Genomic DNA, 20,866 nt, shown 5'->3' on the forward strand with positions numbered 1-20,866 from the left:
GTGCATAACTGTCATGCAACTGAGATTAAAGGTGGACAGACGGACTGGAATTCAACGATCAGGTGTTTCAAACTTAAAGAAAACTACCAGGTAAAATGACACTGAACTTTAATAAGTATTGAGACATGCTGACAGGTAAAGCAAAAGTACATAAATCAGGTTGAGCATCTAAAGGACAAAAAAAAATAAAAAAATAAACCCCTTGATTCCCTCCGACTAATTTAAAAAATTTACTGCTTAGTCTGAGTCACTTTCCCCCTCGCTGTCGGCCTCTTTCACATCCACGCTGAATTTGTACTCCTGGTCACAGCCCATGTAAGCGTCGCTCATAAAGTACAGGGTGTAGTTATGGATGCCCATAGCTGGAGCAACAAAGTCCAGCTTCACCTGCAGATAAAGAGACAACAAAACTGGTGTCAGGATGTTGCTGCACGGAGCGTTTTGGTTGCAGCGTTTGCCTTTTTTTTTCACCTTTGCTTTCTGCTGAAGAGTCAGCCTCTTGATAGAGATGAGGCTGTTCGACTTGGGGTCTCCGATGACCACCCACCAGCCCTCCTCACGTTTCTGCAACAATTACAGATTTCCACACGTCAGTCATGTTTGGATAATGGAAGGATGATGGAAGATGAGGCGTACAGTGACACTGACCTGAGGGAAGAGTGGTGCGATGACTGGACCGGTCACCTCTTCCTCTCGCTCGAGCTGCACCTGGACCAGAACTGGACTGCCGCTGTGAAAATACATGGTAATTAGGGTTGAAATAATCATGATTAATCAATTATTAACCAATGATCACTAAGTGGAGTATATATATGCTGATCACCCTCAGGGTTATAGTTAAGCTAAAACTGTACAAAAAATATATAAACATGTACATTTAAGATGAAAAACCTTCTCTGTAAGGAAATATGTAAAGAAAGAAAAAAAGAAGTTCAATTATTTATTTACATTTTTATGTATTTCTAAGATTGTCAAAAAATCTTAGGTGGTCAAATGGCTAACCTGATGTTCACTTACATTTTTGAAGATGATCAAACGATTTATGCCTTTTATTAGAATTTTATATTCTAAAATAATGCAGGGTTAGAAATTAGGAGAAAAGAAAATGGTTCTTTAAACTTTTTAGTAGTAAAAATCTGTAAAATGAGGCAAGCACTGGTCTTCAAACAGATTCATTTTGGCCAGTTTTGATTTCGCTTTTGGCATATTATGTTAGAATATAACCTGCCAAAATGAACGAATGTGTTTACGAGGCAATTTAACATCTGAGAGCGTATGAACCTTTTGATGTTGTCCCTCTCCGCTACGTCATAAGAAAGCTCGATGTTGGGGTAGCGGTTACAGAAGCGAGCCACGTCGGCCATGTGTCCGTCGGAGAGCTGCAGCAAAGACGTTCTGTCCTCGTCCTCCATTTCCATGATGTCAAAGATGCTCTCCACACCCTGAAGACGGAACAAGCAGAGATGATATTGTCTTAAATTCTGCATCATGTGCTCTAATATCGCCACTGAAGCGCCTCAGCACCACTCACTTTGTCAGTGCAGCGCTTGATGTGGTCTGAGGTGAAGTGGGGCAGCTGCTTCAGGTACGAGTCCTTGGACCACATGGCCTGGGTGACCATCTGCGCCAGCTCCATGGCAGCCAGGGCGGGGCTCAGCCAGCCGTTACTGGACAGCACATCGACGCAGGCCTGAATCAGACGGATCGCCTGCAAACGAGGGAAATTATTTAAACGCGTTGCCGTCTGGAACAGAAACCCAACGAGCCGAGTCATCAGAAGGGGAGTCCTGACCTTGCTCAGGATCTCCTCCGTGTCTGACTGGAGCTCGGCGCTCAGCTGCATCCTGGAGAGGTGGGCCTGCAGCAGCAGGTTGGTCTTCACGTGAGGATCGTTGAACTTCGGGTTGTTCAGCTTGTGGGGGACTTTCTGTGCCAGCTAAAAATTAAAACAACATATAGACTCACCAACAAACTAGGGATGGAAATCATCAGTTAGTGAGTTAGTCTAAAGATAATTGAGCTTATCGATTGACTATTAATTGATAAGCGGCCATTTTCTTAAAAACATGGGTTTTCTCTTGTAACAAAAGGACCAACCATCTTTCCATAATACGCTGAATTTACAAAAGAAGCACATCTTTATATACATTTTTTTGCTTTAACTGTATTACATTCTTTTTTTGTTTTTTTGACAATATTAAACTTAGATATGTATCTAAAACTTAAAACAGGAACCACTTGGGTTGCTGAAAAGAAATAAAAGATGAAAAGAATGAAATATATAAACCACAATCCCTCATGAACAGAGATATGTTCATAGGTTTTCTTTGAGGAAGTCAAGTGCCCTAATAACTGGCATCATGTTTTTCTATTATGTCACAATTTTTCTCTTTTATGCCTTTCACCTCTCTTTCATAGAAAATCAGTTTTTTGGTCAAGACAAATTGACGCTGCTTCCCTGGAAGAGATGAAACTGAACGAGTTTGTCGAAGTTTTATATTTCAAAACAGAACCGCATAAAGTACGGTTTGCATCACACACTAGACTCTGGACCGATTCTCTTTCCTGTTCTGGTATGGTCATGCCATCTTTATTCCTTTATCAACTGGTTCCAGTTAAGGATGACCAGCAGCACCCTCTGCTGGATGGAGGTCAAACTACAACACTGAAAGACGTTCTAAGTGAACGTTATTAGCTAATTAACTGGAACTAATTTAATGATTTTTAAATAATGAACCATTATTCGACAATCTTAAGTGGAAAAATTGTTTGCATCTTTCCCCATTTACCTGTCGGAGAAGCGCGTCTTCGTGGTGCCTGATGGGAATGTTCTTGTATTCAGCCGCGTTGGAAATGATCTCGATCAACCCGCGGATCTTCGTCTTGGCGTTCAGGGACATACTGAACAACTCTGCCCAACACAACAGCAAAACAACAGCGACGTTCAGCATCCCATATGAAAATCCTCCAAACGTCAGCAGGGCCGTGTCGGTACAAACCAATTGTTGTGTAGTTGATGTAGTAGTAAGCGGCGATCATTCCCAGGTTGAGCGGAGCGACGTCCATTTCGTCCTCGATGCTGATGCACTTGGACTGCTCCAGGTCATGCAGGGTGTTTTCCACCAGCTCGGACAGGTGATCGGACAGGTGGCGATGGGACATGCCTGCCACGATTAGAGGATGGCGTTCAGATCTCCTTCGAGCCTTTCACTCGACCTGATCAGTCAGGTGTTTACAAGCCGATCCTCACCTTGCAGGTTGTAGTAGTTGGGGTTCTGCGTCATCCGTCGGTAGAGGAATGTCCAGGTCAGGTAGTCGACGGCGTCTTGCTTGTTCTCGACAGTCTTGGTGACGATCTCGGCGTTGAAGTGGTCGTGGAGACAGTGATCCAGATGGGACTCCACCGGCAGAGGCTCATACAGGAACTTCTTGAAGAAGTCCTACGGGGAAAAGGCACATCAGTGGTGACATTTTAATAAAATCTATCTTTGTGGGTCTTTAGCAAAAAAAAAAAATCTGAAAAATTGAAATTCCAACGAATTACTGGAATATTTTTAACTCATTTAGGGCTGCAACTAACAGTTATTTTAGTAACCAATTATTCTGACGATTGATCAGATAAAACGTTTTGGCACATTTTACAACTTAAACCTTTTAATACAATGTTAGAAGTACATACCTTCTTAGATCCCTGACACATGATAACACAGCGCCCCTCATCATCCAGCATGGGCCTGTTTGCCTTGCCGACCATCTGGAGGACATCATATATGGGATAGTCCACATACCTAAAACAGGGGAAAACAAAAAAAATGTCAAGAAAATTACTTTTTTTTTTTGTAAACTGTTTTAAGTAAACTCTCCAAGAGTCTTACGCGTGGATTTTTCCATTATAGTACTGGGTGTCCATGACAATGACGAGATGGGCAGAGACGTTGATGCCCCAGCAGAGCGAACGCGAGGAGACCACCACCTGGACAGCACCTGTACCAAGACAGGAAGTTAAATACACCAGAAAGCTGTTGTCATGTTTCTGTATTTTTCTTCTTTATTCCTGAAACTCTCTGTGGGTCGGGGTTGTTTCATACCAGAGTTAAAAAGCTGCTCAACTATCCGGCGCTCAGTGGCAGTCAGGCCCTCGTGCAGATATCCCACTCCGTTGGCTAGAGTTTCCTTCAGAGTCGGGTCGTTGATTTTCTCCAGGAATGGAGCCAGTTCTTTCTCAGAGCAGTACAGGAACCTGAAGAGAGAAAATACTTCCTTCAGATGAGCTTCCTTCATCGGCGTTAAGCACTTTCCAGGCTCATGGTAGCTATGTTGCCTTCAGATGCCACGGGCGATTCAAGGATTTCTCAAACATGCGTGAAAGAATCAATGCATCAGTATGTATGCTTTAGATGAGGGAATCACATTATAACATGATGTAAAGTTAATTTTACATAATACTGCCCCTTTAAATCTCTGTCTCAAAACGAAGGCTGACCTCTGAGGGACGACATCGGCGGCGCAGAACGTGAGGATGTCGATGGCGGTGAGGCGGGTCTGCCTACGGGACGGGACGAACACAACGACCGGCTTGGAGGGAGAGTGCTTCATGATGGCGTGATACACCGGCTTGGCCATGGACAGCAGGCGGGTCTGAGTGTGGCTCACGTTGAAGCCCTGCAGCGACACGTAAGCGTTGACAGAACGTTAGAAATCCTGACAGGTGATTTGTCCGTTTCAGCAGCCACGTGTGAGCAGACCTGGATGTGCAGCTCCAGAGGTACAGGCCTGACGTTGGGGTGGAAGTTGAACGTAGCAGTGGTGCTGCAGCCCAGCCAGTGAGCCACATCTTTGGCGTTGGACAACGACGAGCTGAGAGCCACGATGCGGATGGGGCGCTCGATTTGAGAGGAGATGTACCTCATCCTCGAGCAGATGACCTCCAGCACGGGCTAGTAGGAGCATCAATTAATTTTATATAACACCCAAAAAAACAAAAACAAACAGCTAACGCTAATCTTGACTGCTCTTTGTTCTTACTCCGTTTTCTCCTCCGATGAGGTGCGTCTCATCCACGATGAAGAGGCTGACGTTCTGGACGTTCTTTCGCTGTTTCCAGCGACGAGACAGGATGTCCCATTTGTCCGGAGTGCTGACGATGATGTCGCCTTTTCCCAGCAACTTCAGATCCGTGCTGGTTTCTCCCGTCAGCAGAACCACCTTCTTGTTCAGGATATCCTGGAACTTCTGGTGCCAGTCAACAAACACCTGAGAGACAAGAATCCGTGTTTAGGAAGATCAAAACTATTTTTTGCATTTTTTTTTTTTTTTTACATTTCGATCACATTACAGTCACAAACCTGCATTCTTGTGGCACATACATGTGCAGAGGAAGAAACAATGCATAGTTTTCTAAGATTTTCACACATAAAAATCTGAGGTGTGGCATAGATTTGTATTTAACCCCATTTACTTCAATAATCCAGTGTAACCTTCAGAATCCACCCAATCAATGAATAAAGTGAACTTGTTTGTTATTTAATCAGCTTTGTTAAAGTACATAAAGGAAACAAATAATAATGGCTGTAGATCACTTTTTTTAAAAAATAAAAACAGCAGTTGAAAAATGTGTGAGACTTTTAAAATCAAACAAGAGCTACAATTTTCTAATGTTAGAGTGGCCTAGTCAAAGTCAAATGTGTCAAGGAGACAAAAGTGAGGTCCTATAAACTGAATCAGTGGGGCAAAACACAAATGCACTAAAAATATTTTAAAAATCATATTTCTTCCACTTCACTGATTGGTAGGGCTGTAACTAATAATTAATTTACAATTAATATATAGACTTTTCATTTACCACATATTAGAAATACATAAAAAATACAAATAAATAAGTTCCTTTTTTTTAAAATAAGAAAATAAATATTTTATTGCCTGGTGTGCAGTAGCACTGCTTTCCTTTATTGTTTGGATTAATAAATGAATAGCAAAGGGTGCTTAATAAGATATTTTTGTTCCTAATTTGAACCAGGACAAGCTAAAAATGCCACGTGAGGAGTTCAAATATAATTTTTTTGCACAGTTTTGGCTTAATTACTGCTGTAAGTGTGCTGTTCTTTCAGCAAATGACAATTTTTAGCATCTCTATCCCATGTTAACAATTAAGTGATCACCAAATTGGCTGACGATTATTTTAATAATCAATTAATCATGATTAATTGTTTCAGGCCTACTGGTACAGATGATTTTGTATTGATCCAACACATGAACCCCAATAGAACATGCTACACAGTATGTTTTTGTAACATTACGAGATGATGAATCCCTGCAATATCTCGTATGTCTTCTAACTAATTAATAAGGAAGGTTTGATGTTTTTGTTTGAGATTTGTGACTTTGCACCTGCTCCGCCAGCGCCTCCATTGGGGTGATGTAGACGCAGCGACCCTCTGAGTTGTGCAGCAGCATCCTCAGGATGGCGAACTCTGCACAGATGGTCTTTCCGCTGCCAGTTGGAGCTCCAACAAACACATTATCATCACTGTTGTACACAGCATTGAAGACTGAAAAAAAAAGAGTAAATAAGAAGTTAGATGAGCAGTGAAGTCCGTCCTGATCTAGGCTCAAGTTGAAAGTCCTGTTTCACGTTGTGTACCTTGTGTTTGGATGGGGTTAAAGAAAGGGAACTTGTTCTGATAAAGAGCCTCGAAGGCAGAGTTTCTGAGCGCAGTGACAGGCAGCGGCTGCAGATCCAGCAGCTCCGTGGGTGGCGGGTACTTTTCAGGCAGGATAAGGTGACGGAAGGACACGGGCAGCTGCGTCTCACAAGCTAACAGAAAAACAAAGAATAAAACCTGCTGGTTGAAGAGCTAACACAGACAGCAGGAGAATCCTGAAGGCTGCTTACAGAGCCATCGGTCCGAGACGACGCGGATGAAGTACTGCGGAGGTAAAGGCTCAAACACCGGAACGAAGAAGGTCACAAGGTGCTCGTCCTGGGCGTACTTGGCCTTAAGCAGGAAGTACTCATGGTGGAGGATGACCTCGCTGTCGACATCCTCCACCAGGATCCAGAAGGCTTCAGAAGATCCGTGAATCTGAGCGAGAAAATAAAACGTCTGAGACGAAGCAAAGGAGGAGTGAGAGACGACAAAGGAACCGTGCTGGGAGTTTAACCGACCTTATCGTCCCACTGGAAGTCCGGCGTGATGGTCAGCTCCACTTTGAGCGTGGAGCGAGTGATGGGCTGAATGTGGACGGCCAGGTCGAGCTTGGGGAACTGGTGCACGTATTTATGAATGGTCTTACCCATCTTCGGCATGCGGATCAGCTCACCTGAACAAAGAAACGTTTGTTAGCTTTTTTTTAAACTACGAGACCAAGGTTAAAAAAAAAAAAAAAAAACAGCGCTCACCAATCTCATTGTGGTTGAGATCATAGAGACGCTCGAAGGGGAAGTTTTTCTTCTCGATCTTCTTGACGACCTCTTCAGGCAGCTTCTTGAACTGCCGCAGCGGGGACATCGACTGCCACCTGTTCACGCCGGAAACACCAACCATAAACGACTTCCCTCGACATGTAAATGATGCTTAGCGCTGACAATCCCACTCACATCCGTTTGTCAATCATCTTGCAGAGGTTCATGGTCTTGTCTGTGAGCTGGGCCCAGCCTCGGTTGAGCACTATCTCAAATATGGCGCGCATTAAACGACCAGCACTCTGAAGAAAGAAAAATTTTATTATTCTCTTTACAGAAAACTGCAGAATATGGAGATGCTAAGCTGTAAAACAAACTGTTCTTGCTGTACCTGTGTGACGTAAACCATGTCTGCCATCAGGGCGAAGCCTTCCAGTTTGAGCTGAGAGATGAACGCTTGAAGCAGAACATTAATCTGAAACAAAGTTGACGCAAACATATTCAAATATGAATAACCTCGTCAACTACTACTAAACTTACTAAAACTCGATTATGTCACCTTCGCGCTAGGCTCCTCGATGCTCTCCTTTACAGGAATGGGAACTCTTTCCAGAAGTTTCTGAAGCTCAAGTTTTTCCTCCTAAAAGAGAAAATTTTTGTCTTTGTTTTGTATTATGAAAAGTCTACAGTGGATCGACTAGGGATAGAAAATAGTCCGCATGTCTGTCTCCGGCCAGCATACCTCTCTCACTGTGATGTTCCTGAACTCTGAGGACAGTGAAAAGACTCTGAAGAGTTCGATCTCGCTGAGCGTGGGCTTCAGCAGCTGGTTGTAGGTCTGAATGGAGTCGTGGGTGATGTAGAAGTGGCTGGCAATGCGACCCAGGTCTGTTACCTTTATGTAATGATATAAACAAAAAAGAGCAAATTAACTTACTGCAAATTTACTATAACGGGGATCGTTACGCATTACTGAGAGCTAGTTGGCCGACCTGGAAGGTTCCTGTCCTCTTGTCGTATTTAACGAGGCTGTTCTTGTCCAGGACGTTGGCGGCCGTGTGAATCAGGTCCATCCTGCGCCTCTCCAGCAGCGGGTCCGAACTTCGGTCGTCATGGGATACTCCATACAGCGTCGGGTTGCGGAGCATGCGCACGTACAAGTAGGTATAGCCGAGCCAGTTCACAGCATCCTGCGGCGACAAACGCACCAAATTAACTACGGGGGAATCTAAATTTGATTTTGTTGCTTCTGTCCGTCACTCACCTTCACATTCTGAACGTTTCCCAGAACTATCTCTGCGTTGAGCATGTCGGGAAGCTTCGCCACCATCTGGCTCTCTATGGGCAGCTGCTGGTTCAGCAGGGACAGGTAATACTGCAGCTCTCCGTGAGACGTGATCAGGATTCCCTCTCCCTTGGTGTCGTACTGCGGACGGCCGGCTCGACCCAGCATCTGAAATCAAGCGGCAGGTTTCATTTCTACTGATGTATGACATCATTTATTGCTTACATTAATAATGTCAGGTGATTGTCCCTGCTGTGTAAAATACTAAATATAACAAGATTTTTTGAAAAGTCTCTCTCTCTCTCTCACTATATTCACCTGATTTGTCTGAGAGCAAAACACAAATTTAACAAAAAAAAGACTCCAAAATTTCAACAACGTTGTTTTAATGTATAAAAAATATAAGCCAAGATCTATTTCAATTAAGTAAATCACTAAAGTCATTTGGAAATTAGGAATAATAATTATTCACTACATTGAAAGGATCCAAACAAAGCAAATGTAAATTACCGTCCTGCTCAAATTAAAAGCTTAAACACAATATACAAAAAAATATTTACAAACCATGTTCTCATTAGGTTTTATGGCTTTTTGAAAGTAGAAATATTTTTTGTAATTGTAACTGACCTAAAAAAAAAAAAAAAGTTTGGTCTGATTTCACTTCAGACAGTGAGGAAAAACAAATGTGTCGTTATAAGGTGCATGAAAATGTCTGTGTTCAGATGTAAATAACATTTTCCAAATTTAGGCTTTTACCCAAACGTTAGATTGCACTTTATAACCAAACTGTGTATTTTGAATATCAATCCTGTTCAATGACTTTATAGAGAAATCAATCACTCTTCCAAACCTTGAAAACACATAAATGAAATTTAAGGATTTCAGGCACCAGAGTTGATCAACTTTTCAGCAAATGTCCAGACAGACCTGTAAAATGTCCAGCGCTCCCAGCTCCGTCCACCTGCCTTTCTCTGGGCTGTAAACTTGGGTTCCCTTGATGATGACGGTGTGAGCTGGCAGGTTCACACCCCAAGCCAGAGTGGCTGTGGACACCAGAACCTGGATGTGTCGATCTGCAAACAGATCCTCCACCAGCGTACGGTCCACTCTGGTCATCCCAGCGTGATGGATCGCAAAGCCATAAGGAAGCAAATCTTTTAGCTCCAAGTTCTGAAAGAGAGAGAAATCTTTAACTCAGATCAAGCAGCTGACATTGAAAACCTTTTGATGATCTGGTCTGGTGATGTTTACTGACTTTGCATTGTTCGGCCTCGGTTCGCAACACTTCAGTAGAAGCAGAACCCTCTCTCAGGAACAGACCCAGAGTGTCCTTCTCCAAGCACATGTCCCGAATGGCTCTGGCGGTCTTTCCTGTCTCTTTCCTGGAGTGGACAAATACCAGGACCTTTTGGGAGACAAACGAGCATCAGATTTACTCACAAGTGAAAGTAAACAAAAGGAGTCTCAGTCACTGCAGATCAAAGTCAAAACACACCTTCATTTTGACTGCAGACAGAAACACTTAAATTATAAATTAAATATAATGAAATTGTCACATTGTTACTCTCATCCATAGCAGCTACGGTTTAAAAACAAAGTAAACTTTATCTCTATCAAAACAATTAGACTTCCTAACTTATGTTAAGCCACTCAAACCTTTAAAAAAATGTGGAAAAAGTTATAGGGGTGCATGAAACTTTCACAGATGATCAAACTGTTAACCTGACATGTTTACAGTTATATATTTCTTTCAGGAAAATGTATGACCTGCTTTTTTTTGGCCTCATTTCCTATATATATATATATATATATATATATATATATATATATATATATATATATATATATATATATATATATATATATATATATAAAAATAAAAGAGTCTCAGAAATCTTCTTGGAAAATATTAAAATATTTCTACAGTGTAAAGCGAAAATGTTAATCACAGTAGCTCTAGGTGTTAAATCAATCACAACTCACCTGGTTCTTTCCAGCATGCTCCATGATCTTTTCATAAACGATCTCATTCATGATTTGGAAACGTTTGATGGCTTTCTTTTCTGTGATACCAACGTACGTCTGCTCCAGGGGCACAGGGCGGAAACTGGAAAGAAAAATTAAAAACAGTTCACAAATCTGACGTGTCCAAACAGGAAACAGTCGGCTCAGGGATTACAACCCAATAAACACCTGTTGTCAAAGTAAAACAGCCCCTTCGCAGGATCAACGCGCAGGCAGGTGGCTACATCTTCATAGTTGGGCAGCGTGGCGCTGAGACCGATCAGCCGCACGTCCTCCTGGGTCAGCTCCACGTTGCGGATGGTCCTTGCCACCAGGGACTCCAGCACGGGGCCACGGTCGTCGTGCAGCAAGTGGATTTCATCCTAGAAAACGCTGACTTGGTTACCCTCAAGGATTTATTTTAGCTTTCAGTTTCTGAACTTGCTTAGCAGCATGACTTACGATGATGATAAGGCGCACTAGCTGGGTGTAGGTGCGCTCGCCGCCTTTCCGAGTGATGATGTCCCATTTCTCAGGGGTGCAGACGATGATCTGAGTGGCGTTGATCTCCTCTTTGCAGAGCTGGTGGTCTCCGGTCAGCTCAGACACGATGATGCCATAGCTTGCGAGACGCTGAGAAAAAGAGAAACGATGGCATCATGAGCTCTGGTCTGATCTGCAGCAAAAATTTCACTGCACGTAAGCAGTGTTGTATGAAGAGGCAAAATGCTCACCTTGCCAAAACTTCCCACCATCTCCTGTACGAGGGAGCGCATGGGTGCAATGTAGATGATTTTAAAGTCATCCACGTTGATTGTTCCATCCATGTTTATGTGCTTCCCGATTTCCCTCAGCATCGCCATCAAGGCGACGTTGGTCTTACCGGCTCCCTGTGTGCAGGACGACCACGCACATTTAGAGGAGATAACTCGCGTCAACTGAGCAGTAAGACAGTTTTCCAGTGCCGATGTGGTTCGCTCACCGTAGGCGCGCACACGAGCAGGTTTCCATCCGTCTCCATGGTGGTCTTGAACAGCTTGCTCTGAATGCGGTTAAGAGTTTTGAAGCCTTCGAATCCAGCCTGGGCGTACTTGGGCAACTTGTCAATGGAAACAAGTACCTGGTGGAACAACAAAACGGCTGAATGCAGGACATAAACTCAACCAAAAGCAGCTTGATACCAAACAGAGCAAATAATTGAAAAGCTTGGCATTTGGAAATGCCAGGTTTTCCTCACAGTGGATGAAACAACAAACCTCGTTGTCAGCAAAGGGTTTCGGCTTGAGAGCGGGCACGTGGACTTCTTCGTAACCTTTACGCTGCTTACGAAAGGAGCCGTCTGGCAGCTGGCATCGCTTGTTGGCCATGAAGTGGCTGCCTTGACTGAAGGCCAAGTCTTCCAGGTCCAGAAGCTGCCGAGGCATCACTGACTGTTGGGAGGACGAAAAACAGGAATGAATCGTCGTCGATGTCTCTAGTGCTGATTAATTTGATCAATCGTTTCAACCCTAGATGGAAATTGAACAAGCAGTATTTACCTCTCCATGGTCAACGTCCATCGCTTCCAAGTCATCCACCCGAGATTTCCTCACTCTCTCTCTGCGAGATCGTTCTTCCTAAAGTTGCAAAGAGATAAAAAGTGTGAAAAGCTGTACATAATACGTTTTACCTCTGTGTGTTAGCTTCATAGCTGGATGCTTTACTCTGATAATGTCCTCCTTCTCAGTCTCCTGCAGCTGGTAGAGAATCTTTGAAAGCTCCTGATCCGACTCCATCTTTCCAATGATCCGCTCCTTTTCTGCCTCGCTCTGAGCGCTGGCCAGCATGGTGCAGTACTGAACTGTGTGGCAGAAAGAAGAGGTCAGATGAGTCAACTCAAATCAAACACTGAACAATCCGGGGAGGACATGGTTCGAACCAGACTGCCTTACTCATGCGGCGGTGCTGACGGAGGACTTTGATGAAGTCAAAGGTGTTGAAGCCCAGCAGCAGCACCAGCTGGTTCTCACACTCTCTGTCATCGCTAGCAGTCTGCGGTTCAACAAAGAAACACAAGAAGGTAAATCTGAATATTAAAACATATACACTCAACATTAAAAAAAAAAAAGCATAAACACGAACGATGTGACAAACCTTGAGGATTTCCAAGACTTCGTCGGCCTTCTTTTGAGAGACGATGGCGTCGTCGTAGAACCGACTGAGCTGACGTTGGAGCCAGAAGGCGTCGATGTCCCGAGGATGTAACTGTTTCTTCTTCTCTGACATCACGTCGCCCGCCTCACCGAGCTACGGAGGCAAGGATTTCTGATTACACTCTGAATAAATAGCAGCTAAAACGCGCGAGAAAAACTCAATGGATACGCTGGACTTACATTTGCCGTTAGCCTGGTGGAGACAACCGCTTCTTCTCCTTCGCTGTCTTCATCCGAGTGCTCGTCTCGTACTTCGCCAAACTGGTCCTCATCTCCTTCCTTTGGAAGAAGAAAAGAGCTCATAAGCTTCTAAGCGCCAGTTCTGTCACAGCTTGAGCATCAAGATTCAAAGTCAAGCTCGGCACCAAAAGGAAACGTGTTGCACAAACGTCACTAAGTACAAAGAAAACAAAATTTTTAATAAACAATAAAACTCACTTCCTCATCAGATTCGAACTGTACGTTGACGCCATATGTTTCATCAATGTTGTCATCTGTAGATTTGTAACAAGAACAGTTTCATTAATAAGGCTTTTGAAAATGTTTCACATCAAAATGAATGGATTGGTACAACTTGCAGACATTGGGAGAGAGAATTATATCGGGAAAAGCTAAATTATTTGAAATATTCTCCTGAAATTGAGGATATTTCAAATAAAGTCATATTCCAGAGTGCATTAGAAGTGCCACAACAAACTTTTAATAACTGCTGACCCATATTCTGCAAGTCCTTGTCTCCTCCGTAGTCTGTGATCTTCTTTCCCAGGTTGACCAGCACATGATAGCGCGTGTCATCGGATGGGCCAAGGAGCTGCTCGACTTCACGTCGCCTTTCTTTGTCCCTCATTTTGTCGTTCTTCAGCACCGCTAACACTTCATCAGCCGCTCCGCACAGAATATCACGAGGCTGCAGATGAAAGCGCGTCAGCAGGCGGTTTATTATGAGAGCTACGTTTAGAGGCAAAACAAGTCCTACTAACCTGATCTCCTAAAGCTGCGTGGATGAAGCTCAGCAACACTTCATAGGTCTCTCTGGTTTCTTTGGTTTTGGGCTTGTACACGATGCCCACCATTTCATCGATGCCCTCAGACAGGAGGGTAAAGCCTTTCATTTTGTTGATGTCGTGTCTGTCCTCATCTCTTTTTCTCCTCCTATTTTGGAAGAATAAAGTTATAGTGACCACAACAAATTTTAGACAGGACTGTACTAATGCATACAACTGGCAAAATATGTATTTGTTTGGCAAGTGTAGGTGTCAAACTTGAGACTTGTGAAGGCTGGTGTCCTGTAAGGACAACTTTGTGTTTGCAATATGGCACACTTTGGTATAGCAAAGCTTGCTGTCATGAAATGTGTAGCTGAGAGAAACAGATGAAGAAATGTAATGTAGATAGTTTGATATTCTTTCCCAATACACCAAATGTGGAGAATAATTTTGGGAACTTCTTTATGGGCAAAACTGAGCTCATCTGTTTTATTTTTGCATCAACGTGCATCGAAATGTGTTAAGATGCTTCTGTAAATCTATCATCATCATCATTGCACTGGTAATAAACGTGGCTTAAATTTTGTTTGAGGTAGTCCAAAGAAAGCATGTAAGTAAAGCAGGCAAAACAAGTCCTAGTATTAACACCTGACTCACAACACAGGTCTAAAGACATAAAAATAAACGTCGAGCATGAATTTATTTATTTATTTTTGTGGCTGCACTGACTTATCTCGTCGTTCCTCCAGCTTCTGGGGTTTGGTCCTCTGAGCTTTGTCCCCCATCTTTGTCCCCTCCAGCTTCCCCACCAACGACAGCACCTCACCGGTGGGCTCATCTCTCCGAGTGCGGTCGATCAGAGAGCGATCCGCTTGCAACACCAAGTTTGAGTTCTACACATTCGGTACAAACATATTATGATACATGGTGGAGTCAAATAAAGATACTCCGTTACTTATAGCTCAACAATGTAAAGCTAGTTCGCAAAAAAAACAAAACAAAACAAACTCCATTATCCCAATATCCATGTGTTTATATTCTTACATACTCACCGCTTTGTACTCATACTGCAGGTTACGAGCGGTAACATCCGCCATGGTGCCGCTTTTCCCTCAGCTTCCACCGCTCCTCCAATTACAAATGCTCACAGAGCTGACTTGACTCTGACTTTTCAATGAGACACCGAGCGCATCGGTTTAATGTTTCTATTTCAAATAAAAGTCGTTCTCATTAATCTCTGAAATATTGCGTTTTTCCTACGTAACAAAACCGCTGCTAACACGAGCGCACAACAGGCTTCCCCTGGTTTCCACTTCCTGTGTCAACGGAGTGTGAGAACAAAGAGAAAAATATGCACTGCCCCCTGGTGGCTATCCAGGTCACGACATACTTCAAATTCAATTGAGCCTGTTCTACTCGTCTGGTTTTGGCATTCTGATGTCTGAGTGTTGCCTTTAGGAAACAAAGTGGTTCAGTCTCAAACAAAGCGTTAAAATAATATTATTATATTAATTATAAACTATTATTACAGATCATTTTAATTCTGATTTACACACATTCTTCTGCTTCCTTTTACAGAAAATTGCTATTGTGTTTAAGATGAGAACAATTATTACATTATTAGCAGTTCTTAAATTATTGGTTGGCACGCGAGGACAACACCTTTTGAAAATAATTTCGGGGGCGAGATCATCTTAGGTACTTGTATGACACCTGCAAGAAGATCTTGAACATCATAGATCATATTCCTTTTGAATCTGAAGGTTTGTTGTATATTTAAACAGGTTTCACTCCTGCAGAAAGAACCAACAACAGCAAGGAGATGTTAGTAATACTGGCCTAGGAAGATGTTGAAACTATATAAATATTTTACAGTTTAGGCCGTCCAATGGGAGTTTACATGTGGCTAATTGAGATACTTTTTCAGGAATTTCTGTCCCAGCTGGACAACCTAAGTATTTCTACATATTCACATGTACAACAGTTGTTTATTGAAAGAGCAGATTGTATGGAGGCTAATTGTAAAGGTTCCATTGAAAGTAATTATTGTGAACAAACCGACTATATATTTACTGTTTATACAGTAAACCTGCTTGATACACTTTATGCATAACTACGTTCAGGGTACATTTCTACTTTTCACCTCCAGGTGGCAGCATCGACAATTGCAAAGGTTTTACTACATTGCTCAAGGGCAGTTTAACTTCTGCAAGAAGCAGCGACTAAAATGAAGGATGTTCTCTTATTTTGTGCTGTGACGTGTGTGCACAAGTTTTGCCATATAAGTGGATATTAAAAAGTTGAGAGGAAAAAAAGGACGGCTTCAATGAGCAAATCTTGTGGTGCGCAATCAGAAAAAGGAAGAAGATACAGTGCATGTTTTCAGCACTGTTTTCTTTCCTTAAAAAACCCGACTTATATATATATTTTTAAAAGCAATTTATGAATAAACTTATATTATTTAAAGACGGATCAAAAGACACAGATCTATGGACAGTGAAGAGTTTTAATAAATTAATGGCACACTTAAATAATTATTAAATAAGTTATTTATTGTCAATTGACACTCTTCACTCTCCATAAGAGTAAGGACATACTGGAGCAGCAGTTTGGTATTATGCTTCGAAAACATAAAAAGCAAGTTTTCGTTACCTTTTGTAACGAACAAAAAGGTTCTTTACTCGATGCTTCATTCATTGCTCTATAGTGACATCTGCTGGTGAAACTGTAACAGTCTTGTCACTCAGTTGGATCATACTTCCAAAAATTTCTAAATACAATATTGTCACAAAGTTTTCATCAAACTCATGTTTAGTAACAGGATAATCAATGAAACCATATTTAATTGTCATATGTTTTAATTATATTTTTAATTATTATAGTCACGTGACCCATGCAACGCGAGGCCTCGTTTGTTGCCAGTCACGTGGTATTCAGCAAGACAACACAAGCCTCAAAGCGGGGCTTCATCGGCCACGCCCTCTTTTTACTCGGTACAAGCCTCGAAGCCTGGATTCAGATAGCCCATCACTAGCTAGCACCTGGCTGCACAGAGACACAAAACTGTTCGTCTGATATTCATGAACTTTGGGATCTGGATTAAAAATGATCTCCCAAGACGCGGAATCCGAGTGGACGCCCAGCCTTATGGCTGAAACTTTTGTGGATCCGATTGAAATCGTCTCAGTGTTCATCGAGGCCTAGTTTGTCGTCTTGTACTTGACTTACGAGTAGGCCGCAGTGATGGCAAGTAGGCCGCGGGAGTGCTATGTTTGAAATCGCTGCGTCGGTTATTCGGTAAGTTATTTTTCAGAAAACTTAGAATAAGTTTTTGTCTTTTTCCACCTATACGAAGCTGAAGTTGGTTTCCGATTCCAGCTTCCGATTCGGGAAATGGCTAAAGGGCGATTCCACCTAATTATTCACTACCTTCCCCATCTTTAATCAACTCTTGTTAAAAAACTACAGCACCTAGACACTTCAAACCTGGACTAGATTATTCTCAACTAGTAGCAAAATATTCTAATCCTTATTTGTGAATTGTGAAACTTTTTTCTGATTTCAGTCATTTATAAACAAACAACAGTATTTTAAAGACTGTCCTTTGGGCTACAGGGAGCCGGTGTAGGGACTTTAAAACTGGTGTTATGTGCTCTATCTTCCTGGTTTTAGTGAGAACGTGAGCAGCAGCGTTCTGGATCAGCTACAGCTATTTTATTGATTTGTTGGGCAGACCTCTGAAGAAATTTAAATGGGGCCTGCCAAAGTGTGTCTGTCTGATGCTACAAATTCGCATCAATGCGAATTTGTAGCAATGTACTCAATAGCATGTGGAGAGTCACAAACATGTTGAGTAACATGGACTTATTCCATTCTGTATGTTAAAATTAGTGTACAAGTTAAAATGAGCCAAATTGCTAACATTAGCCTAAACTCTGTCGCTAGCATGTTGTTTTACATTTTCTTCCTCCATTCAGTATACTAAGTGTGACTAATGAATAAGAAAAATAGATAAATGCTATTTTTAGGGAAAAGTCTAATACTAATGGGGAGCAGTGAAATGCTTATGTTTGTGCAGTGTATTAACCGACATAAGAGATGTAACTTCTATCATGAATATAGATTAGCCAAAAACCCTATAAATTACAATGAAATACTGCTACTTCCGCTAGTCACCAGAAGTAAGACCCATAATCGTTTCCCCAGTAAGCCTCCCAGGAGTAAGGTGGATAGAATGTTCAGTTCCAATGGTATCAATGACATCAGCAGTGATGTCATCACTCTATGATATCACAAGGGAATCTTTCTCTTGAATGTAGCTCACAGACAGAGTTTGCTCTGATCTGTTCCACAGTTCTATCGCGACAGATCACCCTTCAGAGCACATTCGACGTTCAGAGAAGCAAGAAGTTACTAGAATATAGACATGAAGCAAAAACAGATTGTTTGCAAACATGAAGCTTTTCCAGCTAAGCTTTCATGGGTCGACATGGTAGACCTCAACATCCAAGTCGACTACGACGCTGTCATTTTCCCTGTTGAAAATGACAGCCCCATTGAGCCGGAAGATGAATCAGAGATCCAGGGGGAATCAAGTCCTTCCGGCGACTTTGAGAGTCCAAGATCATTGGAAGTCAAGCAGGAAACAACAGCCTCTGCTGGCTTCAAGATTACCCCCTCAGTGGAAGACGTGGCAGAGACTAGCCAACACGTCAAAGCTTTGACAAAGCAGGTAGATGATCTTAAAACAGAACTGCAGAGAAAGAATTTTGAACTCCATGAGGAAAGAGACAGAAGGATTGCATGTCAGGCTGAAGTCAAATCCCAGCAGGAGGAGATTCAAAGACTGCAAAAACTGTTGGAAAAAGAACGTCACCTGCAAGTCAAACGTGAACAGGTTTCTTGCTCTTCCAAAGTTACAACTGACAAGAACGTTCTTCAACAGCTGGAGTACTTCAAGTGGGAGGCTGCAAAATACGCATCCCGCAATAAAGGTCTGATTGAAGTAATGGTTGAAGAATACCGAGTGAGACTCAAATATGAGGAGCAGCTCAAAAGTCACTCTGAGCAAGCTTCCAAATTTAAGGCTCAGGAGGAAACGGTGAAAGCTCTGCAGGGTCAGGTTGCGGACCTGAAGGTGGAGTTGAAACTTGCTCTAGAAAACAACCATCCTAGAGTCTCCACCCGACCAGAGGTCCCCCTGCAAAGAGACAGCTCCTTACAAACAGAGGAGATCAAGGATAGACAGACCTCCAATCAACTAGGGAGGTCCGAGGAAAGATGGACCTCCAATCAATCAGGGAGGTCCGAAGAAAGATGGACCTCCAATCAACCAGGGAGGCCCGAAGAAAGACGGACCTCCAATCAACCAGGGAGGTCCGAAGAAAGACAGACATCAATGCGATCAACCTCCACTGGTTGCATGGAGGGTCTTCATGTTGGCGTTGGCACGAAGGCTAAGCTAAGCCCGGCTCGGCCTTTACACCGACCAACACCCAAGTGGCATTAACCTAGGTCACTATCCAAGCCCAGGTTTTGCTAACACTTTGCATTATGAATATTTGAGGCTTTGCACAAATTTGGCAAAGCCTCAAACTGTTAAATGATGGATGAATATTTGTTATGTTAGATGATATTTGTTAAACAGTTTACAATAGAAAACGAAACAGAGAATTTGTGAAAATTCATTTGGCTCTGCTACTGTCCAGAAACAACCAATCAGAACCAAAAGTTTGCCTTTTGGTTCTGATTGGTTTCTAATGTGTCTCAGCACATTCAACACATTAGACAACACATTAGACTACTAGTGTACTGCAGCTATGCAATTAGCAGAAAAACAACCTAACATTATATCATCATTTAAAGAATGATTTAGAAAACAAAATTCTATACAGGCTTGTCAAAACTATTTCAACCCATATTAGAACTTTGCATTAATTTCCCTTCATTTCAGTAGCTGTGATTTTGCCTAACCCAGACATTTTCCCTATTCCAAACCAATACTAGTCTATTCCTAACATTAACTAAACCTTAATTCACATCTTGCCTCTAAACGTTACTCCTGACCCAAAGCAATGAATCCATCATATTAGGACAAGTCTTTGGTCCTAATATGGTGGAACTAATATGACACTGGACATATAATGGTGCGTTCACACCAAACACATTTGGACCGTCAGGCGCATCTGATTTACATTCAAACTCTATGTGGAGGCGCGTCGAGGGCCGTTGCGGTGCTCTTTGAGTGTCTAGCGTGGCACCATTTGAACCGTTTGGAGCGTTTGACATGTCCAGCGCATCAAATACTTCACATAGACTTTGAATATAAAGCAGACTCGCCTGCCTGACGCTCAAAACATGTTTGGTGTGAATGCACCATTACAATGTTTAGTTCCTATGGTAACAATGACATCATCATTGATGACATCACTCTTTGATGCATCAAAGGAATCTCTTTCTTGAGTGTAGCACACACTGTTTTTTCAGACCTGTTTCTTATAAGTTAACTTGTAGGTTCCTGTAACTTTTAAGTTATGAATCTTCTACAGGAGCATTAAAATTATTTGAAGGTACAGAATCAGCCCAGTAAGTTAACATTCTCAGGTGAGAGACTTGCATGTTGTAAAGTTAATTTTTCGGTACTGGAATTGCACCGAGGATAAATTACTTTAATCAAAGCATGTTATGAATATATGTGCATATATTCCATCTTGAATACATAGCATAATAGTTTTTTTGTTGCTTTTTCCACCTCTAGGTGATATAAACAGCACTATTCAGAGATGCAATGAGTTTATAGCAGCGGCCCTGATGCCAACATCTCCAGAAAACATATTAAAGATTGTAGCATGTGTTACACACATCAGGGCTAGTGTCGGTGTAACAGATGCTGACTTTCCTGTAAAAAGTCTAGAACAGGTAGGAGTGATGAGGCAGAAACAAATCTGTGCTTCACTAATCCTCCTGGAATCTGTTCTGGTTAAATATTTAACATTTC

General features: G+C 42.3%; 3 protein-coding genes across 3 annotated transcripts in view; 2 read left to right on the forward strand and 1 right to left on the reverse strand.

The window, feature by feature from the left end:
- Positions 1 to 91: 91 nt before the first annotated feature.
- On the reverse strand, positions 92 to 15,190 carry snrnp200 (small nuclear ribonucleoprotein 200 (U5)). Its single transcript, XM_015037297.1, has 44 exons — positions 14,922 to 15,190; positions 14,599 to 14,762; positions 13,864 to 14,035; positions 13,598 to 13,790; positions 13,322 to 13,377; positions 13,064 to 13,162; positions 12,825 to 12,977; positions 12,623 to 12,722; positions 12,395 to 12,531; positions 12,230 to 12,307; positions 11,948 to 12,121; positions 11,674 to 11,811; positions 11,426 to 11,581; positions 11,154 to 11,324; positions 10,881 to 11,074; positions 10,671 to 10,794; positions 9,943 to 10,092; positions 9,615 to 9,857; positions 8,667 to 8,855; positions 8,395 to 8,592; positions 8,145 to 8,297; positions 7,962 to 8,042; positions 7,794 to 7,877; positions 7,598 to 7,704; positions 7,400 to 7,518; positions 7,166 to 7,320; positions 6,893 to 7,082; positions 6,641 to 6,814; positions 6,388 to 6,548; positions 5,026 to 5,253; positions 4,746 to 4,937; positions 4,484 to 4,662; positions 4,089 to 4,240; positions 3,876 to 3,984; positions 3,680 to 3,788; positions 3,251 to 3,440; positions 3,000 to 3,164; positions 2,790 to 2,911; positions 1,793 to 1,936; positions 1,532 to 1,708; positions 1,282 to 1,442; positions 649 to 730; positions 472 to 564; positions 92 to 387 (listed from the first exon to the last, which is right to left on the reverse strand). Exons 1-44 carry the CDS (start codon positions 14,964 to 14,966, stop codon positions 238 to 240), a joined length of 6,411 nt encoding a protein of 2,136 aa, XP_014892783.1. The 5' UTR covers positions 14,967 to 15,190; the 3' UTR covers positions 92 to 237.
- A 1,610-nt stretch (positions 15,191 to 16,800) lies between these two features.
- Positions 16,801 to 20,866, forward strand: part of tmc1 (transmembrane channel-like 1) — a 45,810-nt gene continuing 41,744 nt past the window's right edge. Inside the window, exon 1 of the mRNA XM_015037303.1 lies at positions 16,801 to 17,166. The gene's annotated coding sequence lies outside the window, so the exon portion shown is untranslated. The remainder of the gene's footprint in view (positions 17,167 to 20,866) is intronic.
- LOC106950441 (nuclease SbcCD subunit C-like) overlaps positions 18,280 to 20,866 on the forward strand; it is a 5,608-nt gene continuing 3,021 nt past the window's right edge. Inside the window, exon 1 of the mRNA XM_015037305.1 lies at positions 18,280 to 19,006. Within this exon, the coding sequence (XP_014892791.1) occupies positions 18,296 to 19,006 (711 nt within the window). The 5' untranslated portion in view covers positions 18,280 to 18,295. The remainder of the gene's footprint in view (positions 19,007 to 20,866) is intronic.

The sequence above is a fragment of the Poecilia latipinna genome, unplaced genomic scaffold, assembly GCF_001443285.1.
Source record: "Poecilia latipinna isolate Pla-1442-1.1 unplaced genomic scaffold, P_latipinna-1.0 Scaffold400, whole genome shotgun sequence".
Lineage (NCBI taxonomy): Eukaryota > Metazoa > Chordata > Actinopteri > Cyprinodontiformes > Poeciliidae > Poecilia > Poecilia latipinna.

Coding starts and splice junctions, on each gene's coding strand:
- snrnp200 (XM_015037297.1), bottom strand. CDS start 14,966: ATGGCGGATGTTACCGCTCGTAACCTGCAGTATGAGTACAAAGCG. Junction 7,878..7,961: donor TCGAGGAGCCTAGCGCGAAG/GTGACATAATCG, acceptor ACTTTGTTTCAG/ATTAATGTTCTGCTTCAAGC. Junction 3,165..3,250: donor CAACTACTACAACCTGCAAG/GTGAGGATCGGC, acceptor TAATCGTGGCAG/GCATGTCCCATCGCCACCTG.